This window comes from Pseudoliparis swirei, chromosome 24, assembly GCF_029220125.1.
Source record: "Pseudoliparis swirei isolate HS2019 ecotype Mariana Trench chromosome 24, NWPU_hadal_v1, whole genome shotgun sequence".
In the NCBI taxonomy this organism is placed as follows: Eukaryota; Metazoa; Chordata; class Actinopteri; order Perciformes; family Liparidae; genus Pseudoliparis; species Pseudoliparis swirei.
The window spans coordinates 6,384,506-6,410,298 of NC_079411.1; the positions used below are offsets into that span (position 1 = coordinate 6,384,506).

Below are 25,793 nucleotides of genomic sequence, written 5' to 3' on the forward strand. Positions count from 1 at the left end.
CTATAAATATCTCTCACTCTGCTCCTGCCTCTCTCTCTCCCTCTCTCCGTCTGTGATGCTCTACCTGAGCGCAGACTCCCTCCAGAGTCAAGGAGGACGGAACACTGACACATCCGGTCACAAGCTTCAAAATAAAGACTTTTTTCAAAGGCAACACATTAAAGATACCATCAGATGTTTTTTTATAATAACTTTATTTACCCGAAATAACTGTGGAAAGTGGTTTTCACAATTGTTTTATATCTCATGCGCTGAACAGTCATGCATCACACACATATTCAACAGATACTTTAATGCAATTATGTTTCAGTTGAAACCCTCTTGTAATCCCAAAGAGTCATTATGTAAAATATTTATATTAAAGAGCCCTAAAGTAAATAAATCTTGAAAAAAAAAGAATCCCAAAAATCTATTCTGCTGCTGGAAAACAAAGCATGCAACATTGTGACTATTATATAACAGAGTCATTCATTTGACTGATGTATTTAAAAAAATGTGTTTCAGAGTGTGGGGAACATGTGCTTATTTACTTATGTTTGGGTCTCAGTATATAAAACTGTCTCACTTCCGGTTTGGAAGCCGCTGCTGCCAGCTGACTTGACGCAGCAGTAGGGGCGTGTCCACGGTGCAGTAGAGAGGAGATGAACCGACAGGATCGCCCACCTCCTCCATCATCCCACACTTGTCTACAAGAGTCTGCAGAGAAGATGCAGACCTGTGATATTAATCAAAGACATGTTTGAGTTTAAGCAGTTACTGAGGCCTGTGTAGAAATGTGTCAATAATTAACAATATCTTGTTAAGAGGAGACTCTACAGGTGAATGTGGAAACATATAAAGAGAGATATCATCGTGAACCCCCCCCCCCCCAACATGTGTAAATACTCAATTGAGGAATTCTATTAATAAATATGTTTTAATTTGCATACATTTCCAGTACATAAATCTGAATATTGGATAATAGGTTTAATAAAAATTGTGTTTTATGTTAGAGTTAAGGATTTTAACAGAGAGAATGTGGGATATCTCTTTGTTCCACTCCATAAATCACAAAATACTGTCGTAAATCAATATCAATGTTTTCCGTAATACAATGTTCTATAAATCCGGCTATGGTTGATCTATTAATCTATTTCCCTCTGTGGAAAGGTTGGTCTATGTAAGTGTTACTGAAGTGGAAATTTCTGAGTCAAATTATTATTATTTGTCAAAGCTGTTGCAAGACACTGCAGTTGAAATGTGTATTTGGACAACTATAGGAAAGAAAACATACAAACATAAACTATGTATGTGATCTAAAAAGCATGACATATCCTTTTAGATCAAATTAAAAACACAACCAAACTCTTGTTCAAATTAGGTCATATATTCATGATAAAAACAGAAAACCAAAACATATTCAAGGCTTCTTTTTATAAAAAATCAAGACAGCATTTATTCATTGTGTACAGTTTGAAACAAAACAAGCTTGAAGAACCTGGAAGTCTCTGTGAGTCAATCCCTCATTATCAAAATGTGTACATGGATTTGCATCAAACACACATAAATGAAGTCGAGGCAGTTCCGACTGAACTGCCGCTGTAACACCACGTTACTCTCCGATTCTACTATATTTCAAGAGGAAGCGCTAAAGTGCTCAGACATTCAGCGGTACACGCAAGCATTTCGCAAAAGAAAGTCATGTGGTACAAACTTATTTTGTCCTCATACAATGACCAAGCAAAGTGACAAATGAAAAAGAGGATGTTGATGGTTTTTTTATTCAGCTGGCAGCTGTTGACAGAAGCAGACAGCAAATACTAAGGCACAGAAGACACACTGAAGTCAACACACAGTCCGATTCGGAATCTGTACACCTGTCGTGTGTTGTGTGTGTGTGGAAAAGCAGCCCTTTGTGTGTGTGTGTGTCCTAGTCGCTGCTTCTGGCAAAGCAGGCCAGTGCAAGAACAGAGGCCCCGCGGGGTCTACTGCCCCTTCTTGTCTCCCTGTTTCTGCAGGTACGTGTTGTACTGGTCGTCCGTCTTCAGCATCGTGTCCCACCACGTGAAGGTGGAGGCGTAGTTCCCCACGAAGTTCATGTGGTGGAAGTCGTGGAAGCGCGTGCCGGCGTAGAACGGGATGAGGTGGAGCGGGTTCAGAGGGATGTCGTAACCACTGAGGGGGCAGGCGAGAACAAATACATGTGTCAATCAAAGAAATGTCTCAGATATTCAGAGTCAATGTTTTCGATTACAAATCATCCTTCTAACAAGACACATGCTTTTCAGAAGTGGCACTCGAAATGATCAAAAACAATGTTTTTCTAGTGGTGGTATCCTGAAGATATGATGCATTCATTTGGGTTCAGTCCTTGTGTTGCTGCCTTGTGGTTGGATATATATTTTAGGTTTTTATTGCACTGCGTATGTTTCCACAGACAATTATAATTGGTGACTTTCTTTTATTTAATACTGCTGCCATGTTGGCAGACTTTTGTCACAAGCATTGTTTTATTGGGCATAATTTAAAGAAGGCAAGACAAGCTAAATGATTACGATAATATAATGGTGTTGAGGCATTCTGTAAACATTTAGGAATCCTTTTTACTTTACCTCTCTCATTTTCTGTGATTAAATGAGTATTCTATTTCAATGAAGGAAAATGCTAACAAAGAATGTGTAATTTAGAATCAGCAGGTTATTAAACATACAATAATACATTTTTTATTTGTATTTTCTTCTAAAAGCAAGTTGCACAGTCATTTAAGAAAATAATTAGAATCAGCAAAATGCATAGATCCGAGTAAAAATAGAAATACAATTTTATTCGATTTTAAAAAATTCTATTTATTGTGACTTAAAATCTAATTATCGCAAATCACATTTATCTCAGGAAGAATAGCAACATATAAATGTCTATGGAATTCTATATGACCCGATATGATAATATGATCTAGTGCCCTCTGTGGCCATCTAGTGGTCAACCTCATTATTACTGGTTTAAGGATGATAATCAGTGACGTATAACTGCTGCTTTTCCTCCAAATCACTCCAACAAATATCCTTTGAGAGGCATAGTAATAAACATTCTAACAAAGCTCTCCTGCAGAGAGGGCAGCAGAAAACAAAAATCACGCTGAAAATGTGTCCTACCTGTGGACATCGATGGTCTCCAGCAGGCGGAAGGACACCCAGGCCCACAGGAAGAACACGTGGTTACAGAAGAGCATGATGCCGATGAAGAATCCAGCTCCCAGGATGAGAGTCTCAGCAGGATGAGCGTATTCTGCCTGCATGGCGAATGGAGCCTGAAGGACAGCGGAGACACTGTGATGAAGACGTGTCTCTGTGTGTGTGTGTGTGTGTGTGCGTGCGTACGTGCATGGTCACTTTTCTACGTGGGAGGTGATGCAGCATCATTAATAAGTAACTCGTCAGTCAAGGATTTTGTGTTTGTCTTCATTGATCTTATCACATGTGTGTGTTTTACTCACGGTGAACTCGTGGTGGACTTTGTGGATGTACTTGTAGATCTTGCGGTGATGCAGCAGCCGATGGAGGAAGTAGTGCCAGGTGTCTTCGATGATGGCACAGCCCAAGCACTGAGCAAGGACGTACGGCCTGGAGGAGGAGACGAGAAGAGACGGGACAAGCTCAGCCAGTTATCTCAACTCACAGATTTGACTGTCTTTAGATGAGCGGCAACATATTTAACTGTAATATGCACAGTCTAGAAAAAAATTCGTAGCAAATGAGCTGAAAATATCTTTTTTATCCTACAAAGTATCCTGTATGGGAAGGAAAAATAACGTCTTCTGAAATGATTACTTTAGGAGAGCTCTGTGTCGAGCTTCACTTCCTACCATCATGATGGAAACAGTCACACTATAGGGTTTGTGCAACATTTAAATGGCAAAATGTATTTAAAATGTCCAACACAGTTCTTCCCCGGGGTCATAGTCAGCAGTAGCACCTTTATTGTGTTACACTAATCAGTAGAGTATGAGGGCGGGTCTAACAATGTGCAAGCCTATTGATCCAAAGAAGGAAGTGATGCATCATCAAATAGAAATGGTGGGAATTATAACGTCACACATGTTGCCATGTAGAATAAAGGCATTTGTGCCTTGGATTGTTTAAAAAAGAGAAGAAATCACCCGTGCAATAAGCACTTCACAATATTATTAATTGCTGAGTCTAAGCAGCATCCACACCTTGATGTTGACATTTGCAAATGGAATTGTGGAACATTGTTCAATTATCTAGGGTGGTTTGAATTATGACGCATACAGGCGTGAGTCATTGTCCTTCAACTGACCAGCGTGGCATCGAGTCCCAGTCATAAGGGATGCGGAAGAATTCAGTGAAGTAGTAAGTCCCACAGATCAAGGGCAGCTGGATACAGAAGTGGTTGAACAGCAGCATCTTGAAACATGTCCACTGTTTCTCCCAGGTCTCTGGCTTGTCCTGCACACACACACACACACACGCACACACACGGTCTGTTAGCAGGTGTTTCAGGGAGCACAACAACAGCAGAAAGGTCATCTTAAATTCAACAAATAGACTTTCAACAACCAAACACACCTGTTGTATCTTGTATTTCTGCATGAAGGGCATGAACTGGAAGAGGAAGCCCGGCAGGCAGAACATGAAGTAGATGACCTCGTGGACGATGAGCGACCCCCAGGTGGCAATCTGGAACTTGGTGTAGTTGTCCGTCATGTAGTCCCAGGCGTGTTTCATGGAGGGCTGGAAGGGGTTTTCTGGCAAAACTGCATCTACGTACTCCGCCGCCAGGTAAGCGGAGCTCAAGATGTCTACCGTGCCGTTCACCTCCATGATGGACGATGCAGGGTGAGTGCAGGTGTGGAGAGAAGACTGAAAAACAGGGACGCTACGTTACAGGTGCAGCTCGCATACAGCCGGACAAATAATATTCTCAGTTATGTTTGTCTTCTGTTGTTAGCTGAGTTGGTTTAGTTGTTGGCACATTTAAACATAATTTATATTCATTATGGAGATAATACTTTTAAAACACATTCTACGAATATGCATATAGTGTGAAAATATAACCAAACACTACCGAACTTATAAGCATCCATCAATACAGTTTATTTTCAAATAATTGTGTGGGGGCGTGCTGTACATAAGTAGGCCGTGTAATAAGTTATTCCACATTTAAACTCCTCTGGTTCTCATACAGTTTTACAAATTACAATACATGCTATTCACAAGCAAACAGATCAATTACAACGACTGGAATGTAAGAAATACTCTTTATTTAAGTAAAAGTAGTTCTAGCAGCATTAAAAATATCATATATAAAATGTATCTTAAGTTAACCAAAATATTCGTCAAATATCAAAAGTAAAAGTAATTATATAATGCAAAAATATCCTGTTTGACAAATATATACATGATTAGATTATTATTTGTGCGTTGACATATTTACTGCATTTTAATATTGCAGACAGAGGGATAGTTTAATCTATAATTAAGAATCACATTTTATGAAGAGACAATAGGTTATGTGAGTAACTGTGATACTCAACCACTGCGGAACTTAAATATATTACACCATTGAAATACACACAATTAAAAATCTAAATAATGGACATACACTATGCCATAACAACGTTGCATACAAGATCCAGTATTTAAGGCAACAGTAAATACGATATGAATCAATACATCCTGACATACATGTTCAGTCTCACTACGAACACTGTTGGAACAACAACTGAATCACCTAAAAGTAACGAGCAACATATCGTTACATCTCTCCAGTGACGTTGTCTCACTAATACTCGGACACCGACACTACTTCATATTTATTATTGAACAACTGGTGTGTTGTTTCGGATTACGAAACCGGCGACGTTGTTCCGCAGATGTCACAGCATCTGCCTCTATTCTTCACCCAAATACATAAACAACAGGTGTATTTTAGCAATTGCTGCTAAATAATCATGTAATAAATGTCTCATTTGCAGTGAACAACGACGGTTCTCCCACCTTTCAGCCGAACGTCCTGTCTACCTGAGCAGAAGCAGCCGGCCGGGTGAAGTAGTCATATGGAACAATCTGATTGGCCGAGAGGAGAGGAGACTGACGTCCGCGGGGCAAGCGGCTTCGCTGATTGGTCCGCGCGATGGAGCGATGATAGTGAGACTGAATGTTGATAGAGCGGCAGCCAATCAGAGGCGAGCTCGGCCTTTCATAACCTCTGCCGTGTTGAACAAAGTGTACGACAGAAGAGATGAGGTGTTCCGGAGAACTTTGAGTCACACATGAAAGTCTTGCGTCTCAAATTCACATTAATAGAGTTTGTGACTCCAACGCCACCTTTCGTAATGACTTTGAGACAAATAGACTGTAGTATAAAGTTAACAAATATATGTAGAATTGCATTCAATCGGAGCACCAATGAAGTATTTTTGGGGAAATAAAACTATATGTTCTGTTCTACAAGTGTAGGTGTATCTACACTAATCACACAACTTGCACCCTTGCATTAGTTCAGTTATTGTCATATTCAACATGTACTGTATTAATTACATTTTGAAGTACATTGAAATGTGTACTTATGTACAGTACTTGAGTAAATGTACCTAGTTATTCTCTACCAACGTAAAAACTTCTTTTTTTTTAACAAAAGAAGCCTTTCGTCTAAAATAGCGGCACAATAACAAGACCTTCAGCTGAATGAATGCAAAATGGGAGAAAAGTTTAGAAAAGGGGGGCAACTGCGCAGGAAAATGACAGCTGTGCACAACACTAAAATATTAAATTGTAAGGCGTTAATTGCCGTATTGTTATCAAAATATCACACACGTTCCGTTTCAACGTTTTACTGATTTGGCAAATGTCTTAAAGACAAATAATGTCATTTCACAGCTTTAAATACAAGAAGCATATTTATTAATGATAATATAAAACAAGTAATGAAACATTTTCAAAGTCATAAGCCAACATGACATTCCTCAATACACCGACAAGAAAACAGCTATTCCAGTTACTATTATAGCGTTATTTTTTCAATATAGGCAGAGAGGGAAGAGAAAGAACAGAAAATCAAGAGTAGGTTTGGTCACTTTCCAGAAAGAAAGAACAGATTAATAAAGTAGTAAAGAGACAGAACTGAAGAGACATATTCAAATTGGCACATTCGTAGTACGTCAGAGTGCGCAGAAGATAATAGGGTTGCTACACCGAAGGAGGAAGAGGGAACCGTTGAAGGATAGGAGGTTTGAGTTTCGGGACCATGCAGTGAGTTCAGGCTGTCGTTGTTATTAGTGGCTATAACCACAACAAAGACGGCTGCCGGGGTGACAGTAAACCACTGATACATCCAGCTGTTTTTCATCTCAAACAGCCTCTCCCTCTGCCTATCACTGTTTTTTTGGCAACATGAATGACTCCTCTCCTCCGCCAGAAGGGAGGTGTTCCAGTTAAAGTCAGCTTTTTGTTTGTTATTGTTGTTTTTTAAAGAAGAAATGTACATTTTCTGCAAATGCTTCTCACGTCGCCGTTCTGAATTCATGCGGGCTGACGCAACCGACACGTCATCAGCGATCTGGAGTCGGTTCTCGAGTGTATCCCGGAACAGCTGCGCCCTGTCCAGGAACAGTACTCCAGGCATAACAAAGGGGAAGAAGAGGGGTGGAACTTGACATTCAGGCACTCTTGAACAGCCACACTGCAACACTGTAAAAGGTCAGAGGTCAGACAGAGTGCGTTCATGCGGCGTCGGACCAGGCGTCACCACACAGAGACTCAGATGCACACAAACGCACATGCTCACATGTGCAAGCAAAGGAGCACCTTTAAATGCAAGCGTGCACACACACGCACGCACACACACACACAGGCACACACTTTCACAATAAAAACAAAAAGGAGAAACAAAGCTTCAGTCCCAAATGGTCCTTTTCTGCCTTCCTCTCCCATATTGGATCAGTGGTCTCTCCCAAAGCTGGTTCATGTTAACATTACTCATGTTAAAGTCGCTAAGTGGCTTCATATCAGCAGCGTTTCAATGACACCGCAGTCGTGCTTCAAACTGCTTTGTCCAGTCGCCAGCAGCAGGCCCGCCAGGAGGGCATTCAAACACGGGTTCGATTCCCCTCCGTTTGTTACAGCTCCCCCTTTCAGGTAAGTGCAAAAGAAATCTTCATCCTCAACAACAATCTTGTCATTTTTCTTCATCTTCGTCAGTGCCTGTGCCAATGCCGCCCAACATCATCCAAGCAACGGCATCATAGACAGATCCAAGATCAGTATTCAGCAGGAGAATACGTTCTGCTTCAAATCAGTGGCAAGTGTCAAGAGCAGTCATAAGGGCTTGTCAATCACAGTCACACCTGGGGTGGAAAACAACAACAAGTGAGATGTGTGCATCGCTCTCGCCAAATGCAATATCCTTTTCATTCATAGCAAATGTTGGAAAACGTTAAATATAAATGTCGGAATTTCTAAGGAAATAAAAAGCAATGGGCTTTTTTCTCTACTATAGGTAATGTTGCTATACAAGTAGGAATAGTTTTAATACCTTCCATCTTCCCCTCACTATTATTTTATTTGTGTCAGAATTAGGATACAAATTATTGAGTTATAACCAAAATAATTTTGTGTGAGGTCACACTAACGTTTGACCACCAAAATTCTTCTCAGTTCATCCTCGAGTCCAAGAGGACATGTCTGCCAAATTTGAAGAAATTCCCTCCTGTTGATAATGTGTTCACAAGAATGGGAGGGACAAAAAACCCAAAATTATCATGCATAAAAGTTTTTACAGATATGTAGTGTAGTAAGTAATGGGAAAAGCAGAAGTGTAAACAATTAAGAACAGGTATCTAAATGTATAATAGCAATAAACAATAATGGATTGATGATGATTTTGATATGATTCTCCAAAAATATTAAGATTGAAAAAGAATACTCCGGAGCCGTGGCCCAAACTTCTAACCTTTTTCAAAAGATACCTCTCATGGTTGAGATACAAAAGGTTAAGTGTTCGGCATCATGTCCACATGTGGTTCTCTACACACCTGCATCATGTCCACATGTGGTTATCTAGACACCTGCATCATGTCCACATGTGGTTATCTAGACACCTGCATCATGTCCACATGTGGTTATCTACACACCTGCATCATGTCCACATGTGGTTCTCTACACACCTGCATCATGTCCACATGTGGTTCTCTACACACCTGCATCATGTCCACATGTGGTTCTCTACACACCTGCATCATGTCCACATATGGTTCTCTACACACCTGCATAACTGCGTCCTGTGCTCATGCAGGTCGGCAGCAGCGTCCACTTGTCCGAGTTTGGATTGTAGAACTCCACAGAGGCTAAATTGCAGCTGCCGTCGTCTCCTCCCACCACATACAGTACGTTGTTCACAGCACACATGCCTAAAACACACACACACACACACACACACACAGAAGATGAATATACGTCTATCGTCTCACACCTGAGGAGCTCTGCTGGACAGACGGTCTGTATTACCTGCGTTGCGTCGACACATGTTCATGTCAGCCACCTGCCGCCAGCTGTTCGAGGCCGGGTCATAAACTTCACAGCTCTTCCTCACCAGTGGCCCATCATGCCCCCCCACAGCATACAGTAAACCTTTTAACACACCTACACCTGAGGGAAGACACCGGACACAGCATCTGGTCACCATGTCTGCCTTATCGCGAATTTCTATCACTGAGGACAGCACAACAAGGATCTTGTTTTTTGTCTTGATGGCTCAATCTGTGACACACACACACACACACACACACACACCTGCTCCACTGCGTCTCGTGCCCATCTCTGCGCTGTAGCTCCACGCGTTGCTTTTAGGGTTGTAAGCTTCTACTGTACTCAAACATTGTCTGGTCGCGCCATCATAGCCTCCAACTCCATACAGGATCCCTGAAAAACAACACAGGAAACACACAAAATTCATAACTTAAAAATAATAGAAACACATTGAAATACATTATGGTAGCCTTGCACTAAATACAAGTTTGTAAAGCTAAAAATATTGAAAAGGTTTTATGCAATTTAACAATGCTTCTTTCGGTATTTCCCGGTCAGTATTTTCCGACTCAATATTAACTTTTACTTTGTGGGTTTGTCTTTCCCATTTCCTCTGTAAACTTCTGTTGTTGAATAAAACTATATAAATAAAAGTATGTTTGCTTGTTTGATGATTCTGAGCTGATGACTAAAAGAGGGCAGTAATGCATTATTGTCCATTCAAACTCCGGCTTCAACACCTCGGGAAGTTGTTTTTAAATAAAAAAGAAGTTAAGGGCTTGCAAAAAGATGCATTCATTGCAGGACTATTGCATGGTGTATATAGTGCTTCTGTTATTTTGATCTATTCCTAAATACTGAACTGGGAGTTGTATTCACCATTGACAACAGCCACTCCGACACTGCTCCGTCGGGTACTCATGGGTAACACATGGAACCACTCGTCTGTCTTCGCGTTGTACGCCTCGATAGTCGACAGACCTGCAAACACACACACGCACACACACACACATGTATCAAAAACACTGTGCAAAATCACATATTATACAACTTCCTTCTGTTACACATACCAAAAAAGCTTGTCGGGATTTAATGACTTGAACTCAAACTCTCTCACTGATTCCTGCACTCTAAAAAGCGTGTTCATGTCCCGGTGACACAGCTGTACCTGTGCTGCCGTCGAAGCCCCCCACGGCGTACAGGAGTCCGTTGAGCACCGCGGCCCCGAGTGTCGAGCGGCGGTCTTGCATGCTGCTCACGCTCGTCCAGCGGTCCATCATCGGGTCGTAACAGTCGACCGTCCGCACACGTAAAGAACCGTTGAATCCACCAACTGCGTACACACACCCGCCCACGTACACCACACCTAGAAGGCAACGACACAGGAAATACTCATATGTGTGCGTCTATATAGAGACACAACACTCACGCACACATGTTGAAGCAACCTCAAGAGTAGGAATGTCAGAAAGTGAGCACTGGCTGCACAATTAATGCAATATTTATCAATATGGCCAATTGCAATTTTTTAATCGCAGGAGGAGCAATGTTTGTTAAAAAAGGTGAAATACGGGTCAAAACACCATTTATAATGTACATATTGTTGTACAGCAGAGAGGTCTTGGCCTCCACATTATAATATACATACATTAGAAAACAATTTAGTTTGGTAAGGATCCCTCCAAAAATTACCCCAGAATAATAATAATAACAATAGGTGTTTTAATGGAAATTATAATAATGATGTCAAAATGATCATTCCCCCGAATATGGTAAATCCCATTGCAATTGCAAATTCAGGCGCACTCATCGCAATTGGATTAATTTAGTTCACGGTCAGACTTTTTTATGTAAATATCCGCTTAACTATAAATAAAAGTATAAAGTATCTTTTTTTTCATCGTAAATGGCAATAAACCACAAGTCCATCCACACTGGTCACTTCAGTGTCAATATCAAAGCATTTTTCTTGATGTTGAAGTTAAAGGTTACCGCAGTCTGTAGCTGTGTCTGACACATCATAATGGGTCGACAAACCCCCTCCTTTTTCATGCACTGCGGAGAAATACAGCCTTCTTTCATCTGAATTTGGAGGACATAAATCCTTTGTATGTATCCTTTGTGTCCTCTATTGTAGTGTCGCGCTGAATTTTGAAAAAAACGTGTTCAGGTGAACCTCGTCTCCTTATAAAATCTGAAGGCATGACCAATACAAGGTATTTGTGTTCATGTCTTCAAAACACACCAGATTTATTGAAGCAATTCAGATATAGTATATTAAATATTTACCATGTTCGCTATTTTCTAATAACACTGGCAAATGTACTGTGCAACCCGTCCTGTTGAGCAGCAGAATTAAAATTTCATCGGCTGTTGGAAGGAAAATTCCTGCTGATTTTATTCATTTAATATTTACAAGAACACCTGAATGCAACATCAGTTTCGTGACATTGGGTGTAGGTGATGGTTTAGTGCGCCGTTCGGGTGCTCTGAGGGAACGGCGTTCTACAGAAGATCCAGATCTTTGACTGCGATGCATTTCATGGTGTCGTTGTTATTGTTGCTGCTTTCCTACCTGCTCTGCACCTCCTGGTCGGGAGTTCGGCCACCTGGTACCATCGCTGCTCCTCAAAGTCGTAACATTCAACACTGCGGATGGCTTTGGGAGCCTGGCCTCCAACCACAACCATCACCTGCACAGAACCGGAACAGCAGAGCCAGGACGTGATGAACTGTACGACAACTGTTGTCATTGTTGTTTTCTTGTTCGCTTAGAGAGGCTGTGTGAATACCTTCGGACAGCAGGCCGGAGTCCTCATGCGTGTGCGTGCAGTTTTCATCAGAGCTCTCTGGTCAGCTGGCAGCAGGTGGTACTTCATGGCCTCAATGAGGTAGTCTTTACACGCACTGCTGTTCTTAATCAGAGACTCCTCCTCCACCCGCTAACACAACCAAAACAAAGAGAGGAGCCAGTCAGCCGGCTGGATTAACAAAAGGCTGCAGCATGTTGTGACACAGAAATAACTGTGCAACTATATTATACCAACTAAAAATCTAAGCAAATAAACATGATAGAAATCCCAAACCAAGACTAGTTCGGATTCTACTGACATAGTGTTTATTGGCACCGAGTATATTTATTTAGATTCAGATTTGACCTTAACAATGTTCATAGTACAAAGAGATTAAATGTTCTTTTTCTAAGTTAGATAACATCCAGTGGTGCATCGGCTTTGTCCTTGATAGAATGTAGACTGCCCACAATTTGTTTCCATAATAAAGACTGATGGAAAATGATCAAACCTCAGTGTGATAAGCTGCTAATCAAAGATAAACTCATTAAAAACAGAACCAAAACATAAGAATTAATGCATGCATACTCGTCCAAGAGGAAATGTCCAACCGCAGATAGTTTCCTATCTACATTACACAACACAAAGAATAAGTGGCGGTTTGGGCATTTTTTGTTTTTTCCTGCCGTTATTTTGCCTCCTCGATCCCGTTTCACCTGCAGCAGAAAAAAACTATTTTGACAACTGTATACGGAGCAGCATGTTGCCTGGCTGAATGACAACACACTGTTGCTCCGTCAATACCTTAGCTGTGGTGTAATGTTCAGGATGAAACCCATTGTGTGTGGGTTCAAATCCCACGACCATTTTAACCCCATTGCTTTGCCCTCTGACGCTGCGGTTTATACTGCACCTGAAGCTTAGTCCTGGTTCACTACTGTAGAGGCCACTGTATCTGAAGCCTCAACCTGCTGCAGGCCTGGTTAAAGTTCATAAAGTTCAGTGTAAAGTCAAATTCATATGACTACAGCCTTTTTAAAAAATCATTTCTAAAATGTCAATGAAGCTTAGTGGACGTTCAGTCAGGAAGAGTCTTTACACTCACAAGTCTCTCAATCCCTCGGTCTCTACGGCTTCTACTCCATCAGCTGTTTGTGGGCTGATTCTGCCGTGGTTGCTCAAAGCCAATCACATAGTGGCCGTCAACATTTTAAAATGGCTTCTACTCTCTGAACTGCAGTCAGTTGTCAGATCTTCAGCAACTCCCTTCATCACTGCAACCACCGATGTCTTGACTCCAGGGGGAGTATTCATGTCCAACTGCCAGAGACTCTTCACTACTTACTTCATCATGCATGCTCATTATTGTTTCAGTCTCATGAAGTCTCTCCTGATTGAAATGATTTTACCATGCATGTTTTTTTGAGTCTAGTTATGACTAAAAATGGTGTCACTTCCTCCTAAAGAATTTTTTTAATGTCTTTTTGATGCGTGAATGACAAATGAATAGTTGTCAGTTCATCAGCCGTCACAAGGGAGGACGTGTGGTCAGTTGGCCGGTTATGCAGCAGGAAAATAAATACCCACCATTGTATATTCTGTATATTTGACGGATTATTGATATTGATAGATTGAAAACAAAGCGGCAAATGTACTCCAGTATGATGCCAATTTGACATGAATATTTAGATCAATGTGTCTCAACAGTGGTGACAAACAATGGTCACATTTGCAACATTTACAACTCAATTCATTTTAAATGTATTTGTATTTTATATTTTAATTTGTATACTTTGCACAGTCATTGTATTATATTTGTTTGTGTGTGTATACAGGACTGTCTCAGAAAATTAGAATATTGTGATAAAGTTCTTTATTTTCTGTAATGCAATTAAAAAAACAAAAATGTCATGCATTCTGCATTCATTACAAATCAACTGAAATATTGCAAGCCTTTTATTCTTTTAATATTGCTGATTATGGCTTACAGCTTAAGAAAACTCTAAAATCCTATCTCATAAAATTTTAATATTTCCTCAGACCAAGTAAAAAAAAAGATTTATAACAGCTGAGTGTTTGTCAAGGCTCAGGAAACCCTTGCAGGTGTTTCGAGTTAATTAGACAATTCAAGTGATTTGTTTAATACCCTACTAGTATACTTTTTCATGATATTCTAATATTTAGAGATAGGATATTTGAGTTTTCTTAAACTGTAAGCCATAATCAGCAATATTAAAAGAATAAAAGGCTTGCAATATTTCAGTTGATTTGTAATGAATCCAGAACGCATGACATTTTTGTTTTTTTAATTGCATTACAGAAAATAAAGAACTTCATCACAATATTCTAATTTTCTGAGACAGTCCTGTATATATATATATACATATATGTTTCATTTTATATACATATACTTCATTTTGTATTTTACTTGTATACATCTATATCTTTCATCCCTGTTTTTTAGATTTTATATTTTATAATATTTATTTTGTGTGTTTAGTTTATTGGTGCTGCTACTGTGACGACAAATGTCCCCTTGGGGATTAATAAAGTATATATCTATCTATCTATCTCTCTCTGTTGCCAGCTACCAGGCCGCTCATACCTGCACCAGGTATTCTCTGGAGAGAAGCGGCAGGCGGACGTGCTCCATCAGGTGGGCCAAGTGTTCCTGCCGGACGTCTTTATCGTGGTTGACCCAAGCTATCACCGCCTCAAACACCTGCACAGGGAAGCACACAGAGACCCGTGAAGCACATCGGGTACGACCATTCTGGTTGTGCTGTCCTACCTGCGTGTATTGAGCGGAGTGAATGTTTGTGTACCTTCTCCTCAGTGGCGATGGTGAGCTTGTCGCTGGCGATCAGGCTGGACACTTGCTCCATGCCCAAATTAAGGAACTCTTCACTCCCAACCACCTCGGTGAAATGTTGCTCTGTCAGCAAAAGCATGGAATGAAAATAACTACCCTGCAGATGAACACATCTTTGTCTTTTCTTTTTTAGGTTGTTCTCTCAACATCGTCATTAATTGAACCTGTTCTCATTCCGTCTCAGCCACCGTCCCACATCCTCCAGGATATTTTCGTGGAGCTGTCCACACACACACACACACACACACACACAAAACAAGTCGAGATTTGCACACACAAACCTGCATAGCTGTTGGCTTGTGTGAGGAGCAGAGTGCAGGCGTGTAGATCAGCGAAAGCTCGTATGCCCAGACAGTTGGATGGATGAAGCTGAGAGCTCAAGAACTCACAACAAGCCTTTTTCACCTCGTTCAGCTGGAGCAGGCTGGCTGCAGGCAGCAATGCCTGTCAAACACACACACACACAGACGTAAACACACACACGCACAAAGTATCCTGCATAAAGTAGGATGAACTACAATGCAGATTAATTAAATTAAAGCGGTGACACTGTCTTTACATGATCACAGGCTCAGTCCCTAAGAATGACCAGCATGTTGAGACTTCTGATAAAATGCATATTTGTAAATTACAAGATATGGTTTGAATTTCCAAGCTAAACTGTTTATTACAGCAGTTAGATGAACGGACTCATTTTAGTTGTTTTTAATCCTTTACACTTTCCAAAAGAGTGAATTTCCCGAAGGCAAGGCAGACGTTGAAAAGATTCGCTAAAGGTGCGAAACATATGATCACCTGAACCAAATAGATGCTTGATGTATGTACAGTTCCCAAATCTCAGCAGCAGCCTCATCCTCATGAGAGCAATTCTCGTTTTAAAGACGCACCATGCCTCTTCACGGCTCTCAACATGTCGGATGGAATTCTGGATGCAACCTCAATAAGTAGACGTAACAAAAAGTAAAAGACAAAATCTCGGACACTTTTGCTTCCTGACAAGGGACAAAGTGTGAGGTCAGGACATTAACAGTTAGGGATCAATCACAAAGTGCAAACCGATGGGTTTGGTTATCCATTTTAAAATTGAATGAGTCGTAGAATATAACCAGTGAAATCTACTAACTAACAATCAAATACTGTCATAAAACCACAAAATATACCAGTGTCATAAATGTCCCAAAAAGTCTAAATGTCCTTAGTGTTTATGAGAGTATAAATGTCTGTGTTTACCTGCACGTTCTCCTCTGTGACTTGTATCTCTGCTGTGTAGATGTAGTCGACCAGCAGGCCCAGAGTCCAACCGTCCATCTCCTTTATCCTCACTCGCTTCGCCCGGCTCTCTGCCATCTCACCTGTTAGTAGACGTCCATTATCATAGAGGACATAGCGACAACAACAACAACAAAACTGAAACACAAGGTGAAACAAGATCCCGAATGAATGGCAACGAGTCCTCACCTGTGAACATAGCGTGGAAGTACGGGCTCCCAGCAGCCAGAACCACCCTGTGAGCAGCGATCTCTACATCCTCCGCCACGATGGTCACGTCGCACAACAAGCTCTGGCTGCGTGGGCATTGAGGAGACGGAGGGGAGAGAGGTTACACATTTGAAAGAGTCACCCAGAGGAACTGAAAAGGGAAGAAGCGTGCATCACCTGCGCAGCTCGTTCATGACTTTGAACGCCTTTCTCATGTGCCGAGGGTTGAGCGTGACCGGGCCTTGTTTCTCGGCGCCCTCTTCTTTGTCCAGAGCGTGTGGACAAAGCCTGGTGCACCTGAGAGGGACGCACGACATTACCGAGGGCGTGCGTCGTGACATACAGGAAGTATAGGGAAGGATAATACACAACCAGATGTCCTTGCAGATAAACATAGCTGTTATTTTGGACAGCAGGACATTTCAGAGTGCGTTACATTTCATATGTAGAAGAGAAATCAGACGCCGTGTTCAGATTGCCATCCGCCTCTGACGTTTGTCATCAGTTTAAACCACGACGGTCTGTTTAACTGTTCGCAATTAACTCTAACTGTTGCTATCAGTTCCTCTATTATATAGTTTATTATACCTTTATCAACCTTGAAAATCGAATTCCGGAAACAGTAAGCCGTACACACATACATATATATATATAGATAGATAGATAGATACTTTATTAATCCCCAAGGGGAAATTTGTCGTCACAGTAGCAGCACCAATAAACACTTTGGCTCTCTTCGGAGGCGGTCGCATTTTCTCTCCCTCTCCTCCCCATGATCTTCCCTTCCCTGCTTGGCTTCTCTCGTCATGTCTTGTCTTGTTTTATACTTGAGAGACTCTCTCCTCATCGCTCTTCGAACTAAAAACCATGGACCGATCAACTGATCATCTGATCAACTGGTCTCTCAACGCACTGACACCGCCTTCTCGGCGAAGCTTGGGTTTGGGGGAACCTGCCCGTCCTGCCGGGACGTTGCAGCTGGTTACACGATGGACGTGTCGTGTGCCTAGCAGCCTTTCCGTGGAGGACGTAGATGACATCTACCTATTCGGAACTATGATTACAGGATTTCTGCTGTTTGGATTTGGCGTTGCCCTGGTTTATCGGAAAATTAAGGAAACGGTGACAGCCGTTAAAAGCCCCCTAAGGCTGCCCGACGAAATTGGATCGATTTGGAAAATGGGAGGAAAGTGGTGGAATAGTAGGTGCGCAAATTGGATGTAGCTGCTGGCAGACCAAACAATCCCAATCTTATCTGCTTTCGGCTCCCTCAACCAGAACGGTGCCTTGGCCAAGGCCGTTACGGGAACAACAACTCCCCTGAAGATCGCTGAAGTGAGAACCTCTCATTCCCTCCCCCTATCCACAGACACCTGTGGTTGTTTTCTCCCAGGACCTTTCAAGGCTATCTCCATGGCAACGACCATCTTGCGGACTGAGAACTCTGTCTGTTGTGGCCTGGGGGAGGACGACATACCAGAACACGCACACTCTGACTTTCAATAATACTGACTGCATTCACTACCCCCCCTCCCCCATCCCACGACCTCGCCTGCTTTTCACCGCCAGTGGGACCGGGCGGGGCTGTGCGGGCGCTGCTATGTTGGCGCTGGACCGGCTGGCTGCTTGCCGGTGCTGGTTACCTTCTGCCCCAATGGATGGGCTTAGATCACCCAGTTGTTGGATTACCTCCCTCCCCTTCCTACTCGTTGCAAGTCATGTCTAAAATGTATGTGCTTATGTGCTAAGGTGTTTTTTTCCTGCTCCCACACTGTACCCCCTCTCGGGGCATAGTCGGGGGGTTGGTGTTTTTTCTCGCCTTCTTCCCTCATGTTATGCTGTAATCTTTCATCCACCCTTTCTTGTAATTTCGATGCTTTTGTACCTGTACTCTGGCAAACGACAAATAAATATATCATCATCATCATCAAACACACAAGAATAAAAAATAAAATATAAAAAACAGGGATGAAAGATATAGGAGTATACAAAGTAAAATATAAAATAAAATATATATGTATATGTATAACATATATGCATACACAATACACAATACTAATGACAAATTAAATTAAATATAAAAATATTAAATATAGATAGACCAACGTGAAAGAAAAGGAAAAGAAAAAGAGAGGAAAAGTGCAAAAAAAGACAATGAAATAAAAAGCATTTGTGCTGCTGCAGCGACAGGCAGCCGTTGGCACGGCGCCATTTTAGAAGTATATATATACACAGTATATTCTAAATATAATTTTTTATTCCCACGTTTTAAGAGATCTTCTTCTGAGGTGTCTGCCTCCATTTCAATACAATAGAGGTGACGTGGAGTTTTCATTTTCTTTTTGCAGCGCTCACAGTATCTCATTCACAATCATAAGAGGTTTAGAAAAACATATGTTGGAGATACAGGAATGAGATGTTCTTGACACCGGACAATAAAAAAACGTATTCGTATTTTCCACAACTATGGCCGAAAATGATGTACACACAACGCATAAATATCACAAACAGGGTTTATTACTAAACACGAACACTCGGAGATCAACAGGGATATGATTGATCATTTTGTGACAAATGGTGCTCTGGCATGAAACCTATGAGTCATCACTGTAGGACGATCTGCAGCTGTGATTTGGTTCCTTCACAGAGAAAGTGTCGATTCATCCAGATTACATTTACCTCCAGAAGTTTCTAGCCATGTGGTTTCGGCACATGGAAACTGTTACACGTGTTTTTTCAACACACTCTCATTCCTCGTGCATCTATATCGACGCTCTGTCACGCCCAATGGCGTCTGATACCGACGCAAAAGGCAACCGTTGGCATCCGTATGAGACACTCGGGGCTTTCAAGTAACTACGACATAAACACATCCACGTCATCATTAGACGCTCAGAGGAAATGCTTGGTTGAAGGTCGAGAAAAAAATAACCAAACAGGTGAGGACGGGTCAAAGCAATACAGGACTTTCAACCAGGACTCCAGTGTTGGGTTATTTTAAAGTTACGCAAGTGATGATTGTGTACTTATGTTGTGTTGTTTGCGTACTTATTTTAAGGCCACCCATGATGTTTTGCTGAGGAAGTGATGCAAAGGGGTCTGACAAATGGTCAGTATGTGACGAGTTGGAATAAGAATGTGTTAGTTTGTGTTCTGAGTAGTGGAGCGATTCATTATTGAGTGAGATGAGTGTTGCTGTAATTTTTTCACGGTGTAAATATCATGAATTTACTTTAATTTAACTTCTATTGAAGTGTAAAAAAGACTGTTGAATCAACATTTTTATAAAACAGTTTCAACTAAAACCGAACCGTTTCCTGGCAGATCTGTTGTATTTAAACTGCACTACACCTAATAACTTCCAGGATCTAATAAACTGGTGCTACCACCCACCTGCAACCCTGTGAGCAGTGCTTAAAAAACATTTTGCTTCCAAGTTACCACGAAATAAAGGCCTGGACCAACAAGTAATCCTCTGCTTGAATAAAACTAACTGGCCCAGCTTTTATGTGAATTAATTGGTTTGAGGTGATTTAAACAAAACCACCACTTTATGTCAGAATATGTTTCACGTGAGCTCAAAGTAAACTCCTGAATAAGGTCTTCTGAGCAGGTTTCGACTTGCCAACACAATAAAACAGACTGGTTATCTTTGATTTTGTACCTTAGCTCCCGAACAAATGACTAATTCATCCAATCACCTGGCTCCTGATTCTAAACCAGCCTCAACCTCATAAAGTAGCCTGTGAATAAAAGTCGTTAAAAACTCATTACAAATTATATTTAAATTGAAGACGTATAATCAGTCAAATGTATTATATTAAAGTATCAAAGTACTCGTTCTGCAGAAGAAGAAAAATGGATGAAATGGAATTATGTATTAGATTAATAAATTGTTAATGTTGATGAATCAAGTATAGCATTTACTGTTGTTGCTCGTCAAGTTGGATTTGAACAACTTTAAATAAAGCTCGTTCAGTCTAGGGTAACTAAGTCAGATAAGAGTATAGTGGAGTAAAAAGGACAACATTTCTGAAATGTAATAGAGTAGAAGTATAACAACAGACATAGAAATTACTAAAGAAAAGTACCTGGCAACAGTAAATGTAGGCTTCTTTCCACCACCCTTTCACAATAAAACATCCAACACATATGGCCTACATAAAATCATGCTGCAAAATCACGTGGCCTTTGTTTTCTGTCACAAACAAACCCCCCTCCACACACACACACACGGCTACAGAGCAGTTGACACACATCCCCTCTGCCATAAACAAAAACACCTCCGTAATCCCAACACACCATCGGATTATCACACAGCCACAGACACCCCCCTCTCTGCCCCCCGCCAGACGGGTTTGGTGTCGGTCCCCGGCTCTCAGTGACCCGGTCCTCCCCGGTCAGTGAGCAGCCACACCGGCTGGCCGCTGTCGCTCTCAATGCGGCACCATCACTCAAGCAGCTACTGGGAAACGTCAGCACACATACTAACACACACGCGCGCGCACACACACGCACACGCGCACACACACACACAGTGGTTATTGTTGCACTCACAGCGGATGACTGTCCATGATTCCGGTGTTTTTCAGAGGCTGACAACTTGGCCCAGCAGCATGCACCATTCCATATCCACAATGTCGTCTCTGGTGGGTCTAAATCCGAGCGTGAATCGCGGCGATCAGCTGTCCGGAGGCGGCGAGGCGGGCTGACTGCAGCCCCATGAAATCAGCCCCGGCTCATAGGAACAACACAGCGCGACTGCAGTGGTGACAAACACGTTGCGCCTGAACCCGGCTGCTGAGCCCCGGCGGTGTGTCTGTTCTGTCAGCCGCCACCGAAAGACAACCAAAAAAAAGAGGGGGAGACACACACAAAAACCACGCCAACCAGCCGCGTCAGTGAGGGTTTATTGTGGTTTTATTTGTTCCCTGAATGCTCTCCGGCTCTCGCGCTCCCCTCCTGGGTGTGTATGGGTGCGAGAGGCGGACAGACGGGGCTACCTGATATTTTCCAATCGCTGATTAAAACGCACAAACAAGGACATGTCGGTAAAGACGGTCCTCCGAGCAGCCAAGGCGTCCCACAAGAAAGCGCTGTCTCCCTCTAGCTGCGGGAGACCGGCCGCTGGAGGAAGAGGAGGAGGAGGAGGAGGAATTAAACCCTCGAATGAAACTAAAGGCATCACAACTCAATTTTAATGTTCGATTGTTTGAGTTAGATCGATATTCAGCCGGCGATTCATGAAACGAAGGTGAGAACAAATCCCTAAAAGACTGGAGCCTAAAATATCTAAAATATGCAAGACTGCCCTTTGTCCATGAGATGTGCAGGAAGAGGTCTGTTGTGTTACAATCTAGAAATGGAAATCTAATTATAAAATTAAAATGGCATAGTAATTTGATTTATTTAAATTTGATTCACTTTCTCTCAATTTTGATTTATCTCATAATCTTGATTTATTCAATCTCATGTGTAATTTAGGAATTGTTGACTTCATATTTCGTAATTTTGCCTCAATATCTCATCATTTCTATACTTGTTAATTCCAAAGTTTGATTACAATTTTGATTTAGAATCTCAATTTGTCTTCAGCGTCTAAAAACTCTGGCTTCATTTTTCCTTGTTATACCTTAGTGTCTATTAAATTAGACCCAATAACTTAAAATATTTATATTATTTAGTTTTTGTCATTTTGTTAAAATGTTTACTCGGTGTCTCAGAAATGTGAGTTGTTATGAGCATTGATATTTTTATAGGGGATGAAAACCAGATTTTACAGTGATTTTTAACTTATAAAAAGAAGGAAAGCCCATCTGGACTTCTGAAAACACAACAATAAATCCCCCTGTTTGATCATGTCAAGACCACAGAGACCCCTGTTCTGCAAAACTATGTTTGTCCTTTGAATTCATCTGAGAAGACCGTGGACGGGCAAAAACTGTGAAGCTGCGGAGAACAAGTCTGTTGTGGTGTGAAAATGCCGAATCCATCAGAGACCACCGGCTGCCAGGAGGCTGCAGCATGGCTTATCTGAAGTCCTTTCTCTTTCATGATTTCATACAGAAGTCACATGGAATATAAAAGCTGTCAGCATTTTGTTTTTACACATCACACCAAGACACTAATAAAACTACGTGAATATTTAAAATTATAGGACACATTTTGGCAATGACATTAAGTTTGGAAACTGCGAGAGATTTAAACAAGGAATGTTCCAAATAGAAGCAGCAGAAGGTGGAATCTTGACTTTTAGTCCAGAGTAATGTTCAAGTCTGCTGGATCCCACAAGGCCCATAACGGCCATAACTCCATGGCATCGCTGTCAGATCCAGTCTGCTTGGTAAATGCCTCAACAGGATATATTTGTTCATATTTAACAAATATCTCTTCCAGAGCAGCAAAAAAACCATTTGTGCATTGGTGGAATGCCCCTTTAAATCTTGTTTTCAAAACACACACAAATAAATCAATGTACAAATAGAAAATCACAATAAAGTCCAAAGTCAAATACAAGAAAGTTTATTTTACAGTAAAAAATAAGTTGTCAATAGAAATATTTACATAAAAACTGAATACAGAACTAAAATGATCCTGATGTTCTAACAGCTGGACAGCGACAACAAACTGTTCTTCACTTTCTCACAGGTTGTCTCTTGGCGGCAGGCATCACATTATGTACGTGGTGTGTGTTGTGACAGTTGGTTACAATCACATTACACTTAAATCCTGCAAGTACTCGCTCCATCTTGCTTCAAAACCCGCCTTTATGATTGATGAATTCAAACAAGTGGGTTTCCCGTTTCGGTGTGACCACCAGCAGGTCAGAGTTCAACATCCAATTCTGGGTGCAAACTATTTCCTTCGACAGAAAACGAACGCGACTGTAACTTTGGTGTTAATTTGGTTTTAAAGGGGCAGGGGGCAGACTGGCAGAGGCCTGCTCCAGAAAGGCCAGCGGCCCCGGAGGAGGGAGGTCTGTGGGTTTACGCTGCTGGACGCTCACGTCCTCGAGAACTTGTTGCCAGTGGTGCAGTTTGGACAAGTGCTTCTGAACCAGTAATTCTTTCCTCTGCAGCTCATTACGTAACTCTGACACATCCTGAAGTGAGAAAAAAAGAAAAAAGTATGTGAGAAGAGAGAAGGCACATTAAGAAATGGAGAGCAATGCATAGTACGTAAAGACTGACAGCATGTCACGGATTCAGGGCTAAGAAATAGAGGCAAAATGGAGGGGGGAAATAAGTCGATGGGAGTTGGAAAGAACCATTTAAAAACTGCAGAGATGAATAAAAAGGCAAATCAGCACCTCTTTCACCACCTGTTCTGGTTTCTGCACAGATAGCTGTAGCCTTTTCTGTAAGAAGAAGCACTCCGTCTGACGAGCCACGTCCAGAAACTTCTGTATGCACTGGTCAACACCTGTAATCAACAGACAGATGCACATCAATATACCAATAACAATATGGGATGAACTAAAACTACCATAAACAACAGAACATGTTTTAGATGTTTCACTCACCAGTTCGAATCTCCTCCTGATCAGTTCCGTTAACGTAGTCCTGGCTTACCAGGGATGCAAAACATGCCTACAGAAAAATGCACAGCGTGAGTGAATTTGCCTTTTTCTAAATGCTCAAAATGATGTATTGACACGATAAACTGTTCAATGAAATAAGCTTTCCAATCTAAAATTGAGCTATGAAATATACTGCAAACCTCATATGCTACAGTCTGTACCATAATAAAATGGTTTATGGGATAGCGGAGATGCAACTATTCTAGTATACAAAATGTTTTAATTACTTTATGTTGACCTCCTACACTCAGACAGGGTGCGATTGTTGAACACGTCATTCCAAACATGGACTTTAATACTCTCCTGTAAATCCCAGCAGCCAACATTACTGTGTTCAAGAACTTCATTCAGCTTCTTGTTGCCAGTCTCTAAGAAATAGCTGGACAAGTGAACAAAATTATTCTCCAGTCCAATCAAATGGGAACTAAAAAGCCGACACAGGCAAACTTGACCAACAACGTTACTATTTATTATATCAGAGTATAAAAAGCACATCTGTAAATAATAAAATTGATGTTTGAATCCAATTTAGCTGCTTTGGTTTTAGGAAGCTTGTATTTCTGCATTCACACCACCTGACTTAAGTAACTGAGATAATGAATCAAGAACACCTGGAAAGTCGAAATGCCTGTTGCTTTATTGTTTATTAATATAATATATTGATAGATTTGCAGGATATTAAAGATGCATCCATGTTATTGTCATGTTATGTAGATTCACTAATAATAAGAGACTGGAGTAACGTTATCTCCAGAGCTGTTGGGTTAGTTATATATTATCTACTAGTGAAGCTTGTCAGTGTGAAAACCAGAGCTGAATAGCGTTAAGATAGCTCATTTAGTTTAGTGTCATCTATTGTTGTATTTGAGCGTTATCTCAGAATGATTTACTCAGAAAAGACGTGGTAAAATATAAATATCTCCATAGCCATATGAGACTGCAGTATTTTCGCAAAATTAGCAAATGCTACCCAGCTAGCCAAATAAGCTAACAACACTTAGCAAACTCAGCTAACGCAAGCTAGCCACGTACAGTTAGCCTTACCTCAAAGGAAGACTCCAGCTCGTCCACCAGCGTGTTTTTTCCCGGACCTCTGGTAGTAGCTGCGCCGGGGAAGCCCGGCTGGCCCGGTCCACCGGGAGCGCCAACAGGATGGACACCCGGGGGCTGCTGACCGGAGAACATCCCACTCATGGACGACGCCATCTCGATTTCTGTAGCCAGTTCGCACATGCGCAGACAGAGGGACGGCGCTCTCCGTAATCCGAGCACAACCGAGGACAATCGAGTCGGTTAAAAAGATTTTGATGGCTTAGAACACTATATTTTAGACCAGTGGTCACCAACCTGGTGGCCAGGACCCCGTGGAGATGATTACAATAATACGAAAGAAAACATATTACAAAAATGATGGTTCTTTTTGTTTTGTTTTCTCCATTTCTGCATTATTTATTGCACAATAGTGGAAATTCTCACCTCTTTGGTGCTTCTACAAACTATGAATCTGAGTTAATTTAATAAGGGAAAAACACATTGATTGAACGGAC

At 41.4% G+C, this 25,793-nt stretch overlaps 3 protein-coding genes across 5 annotated transcripts; all 3 read right to left on the bottom strand.

Annotated features, from left to right (window-relative positions):
* Positions 1-1,394: 1,394 nt before the first annotated feature.
* Positions 1,395-6,101, bottom strand: msmo1 (methylsterol monooxygenase 1). The gene is made up of 6 exons (XM_056409569.1): positions 5,997-6,101; positions 4,566-4,859; positions 4,297-4,445; positions 3,473-3,599; positions 3,132-3,286; positions 1,395-2,154 (listed from the first exon to the last, which is right to left on the bottom strand). Exons 2-6 carry the CDS (start codon positions 4,818-4,820, stop codon positions 1,965-1,967), a joined length of 876 nt encoding a protein of 291 aa, XP_056265544.1. The 5' UTR covers positions 4,821-4,859; positions 5,997-6,101; the 3' UTR covers positions 1,395-1,964.
* A 715-nt stretch (positions 6,102-6,816) lies between these two features.
* klhl2 (kelch-like family member 2) lies at positions 6,817-21,638 on the bottom strand. 2 transcript variants are annotated; one of them, XM_056409568.1, is made up of 15 exons: positions 21,225-21,638; positions 16,845-16,964; positions 16,647-16,753; positions 16,419-16,540; positions 15,470-15,632; positions 15,142-15,251; positions 14,922-15,038; positions 12,317-12,466; positions 12,100-12,217; positions 10,693-10,890; positions 10,404-10,505; positions 9,789-9,917; positions 9,504-9,644; positions 9,263-9,406; positions 6,817-8,344 (listed from the first exon to the last, which is right to left on the bottom strand). In XM_056409568.1, exons 1-15 carry the CDS (start codon positions 21,290-21,292, stop codon positions 8,316-8,318), a joined length of 1,818 nt encoding a protein of 605 aa, XP_056265543.1. In that variant the 5' UTR covers positions 21,293-21,638; the 3' UTR covers positions 6,817-8,315. The 2 variants fall into 2 exon arrangements, with proteins under 2 accessions (XP_056265543.1, XP_056265542.1); XM_056409567.1 differs by lacking the exon at positions 21,225-21,638 and having other exon boundaries at positions 16,845-17,572.
* Positions 21,639-23,173: 1,535 nt separating this feature from the next.
* On the bottom strand, positions 23,174-25,463 carry med28 (mediator complex subunit 28). Of its 2 annotated transcripts, none has more exons than XM_056409499.1 (4): positions 25,291-25,463; positions 24,190-24,256; positions 23,989-24,089; positions 23,174-23,769 (listed from the first exon to the last, which is right to left on the bottom strand). In XM_056409499.1, the coding sequence occupies exons 1-4, from the start codon at positions 25,450-25,452 to the stop codon at positions 23,566-23,568; spliced, it is 534 nt and encodes a 177-aa protein (XP_056265474.1). In that variant the 5' UTR covers positions 25,453-25,463; the 3' UTR covers positions 23,174-23,565. The 2 variants fall into 2 exon arrangements, with proteins under 2 accessions (XP_056265474.1, XP_056265473.1); XM_056409498.1 differs by having other exon boundaries at positions 23,977-24,089.
* Between the last annotated feature and the right edge of the window lie 330 nt (positions 25,464-25,793).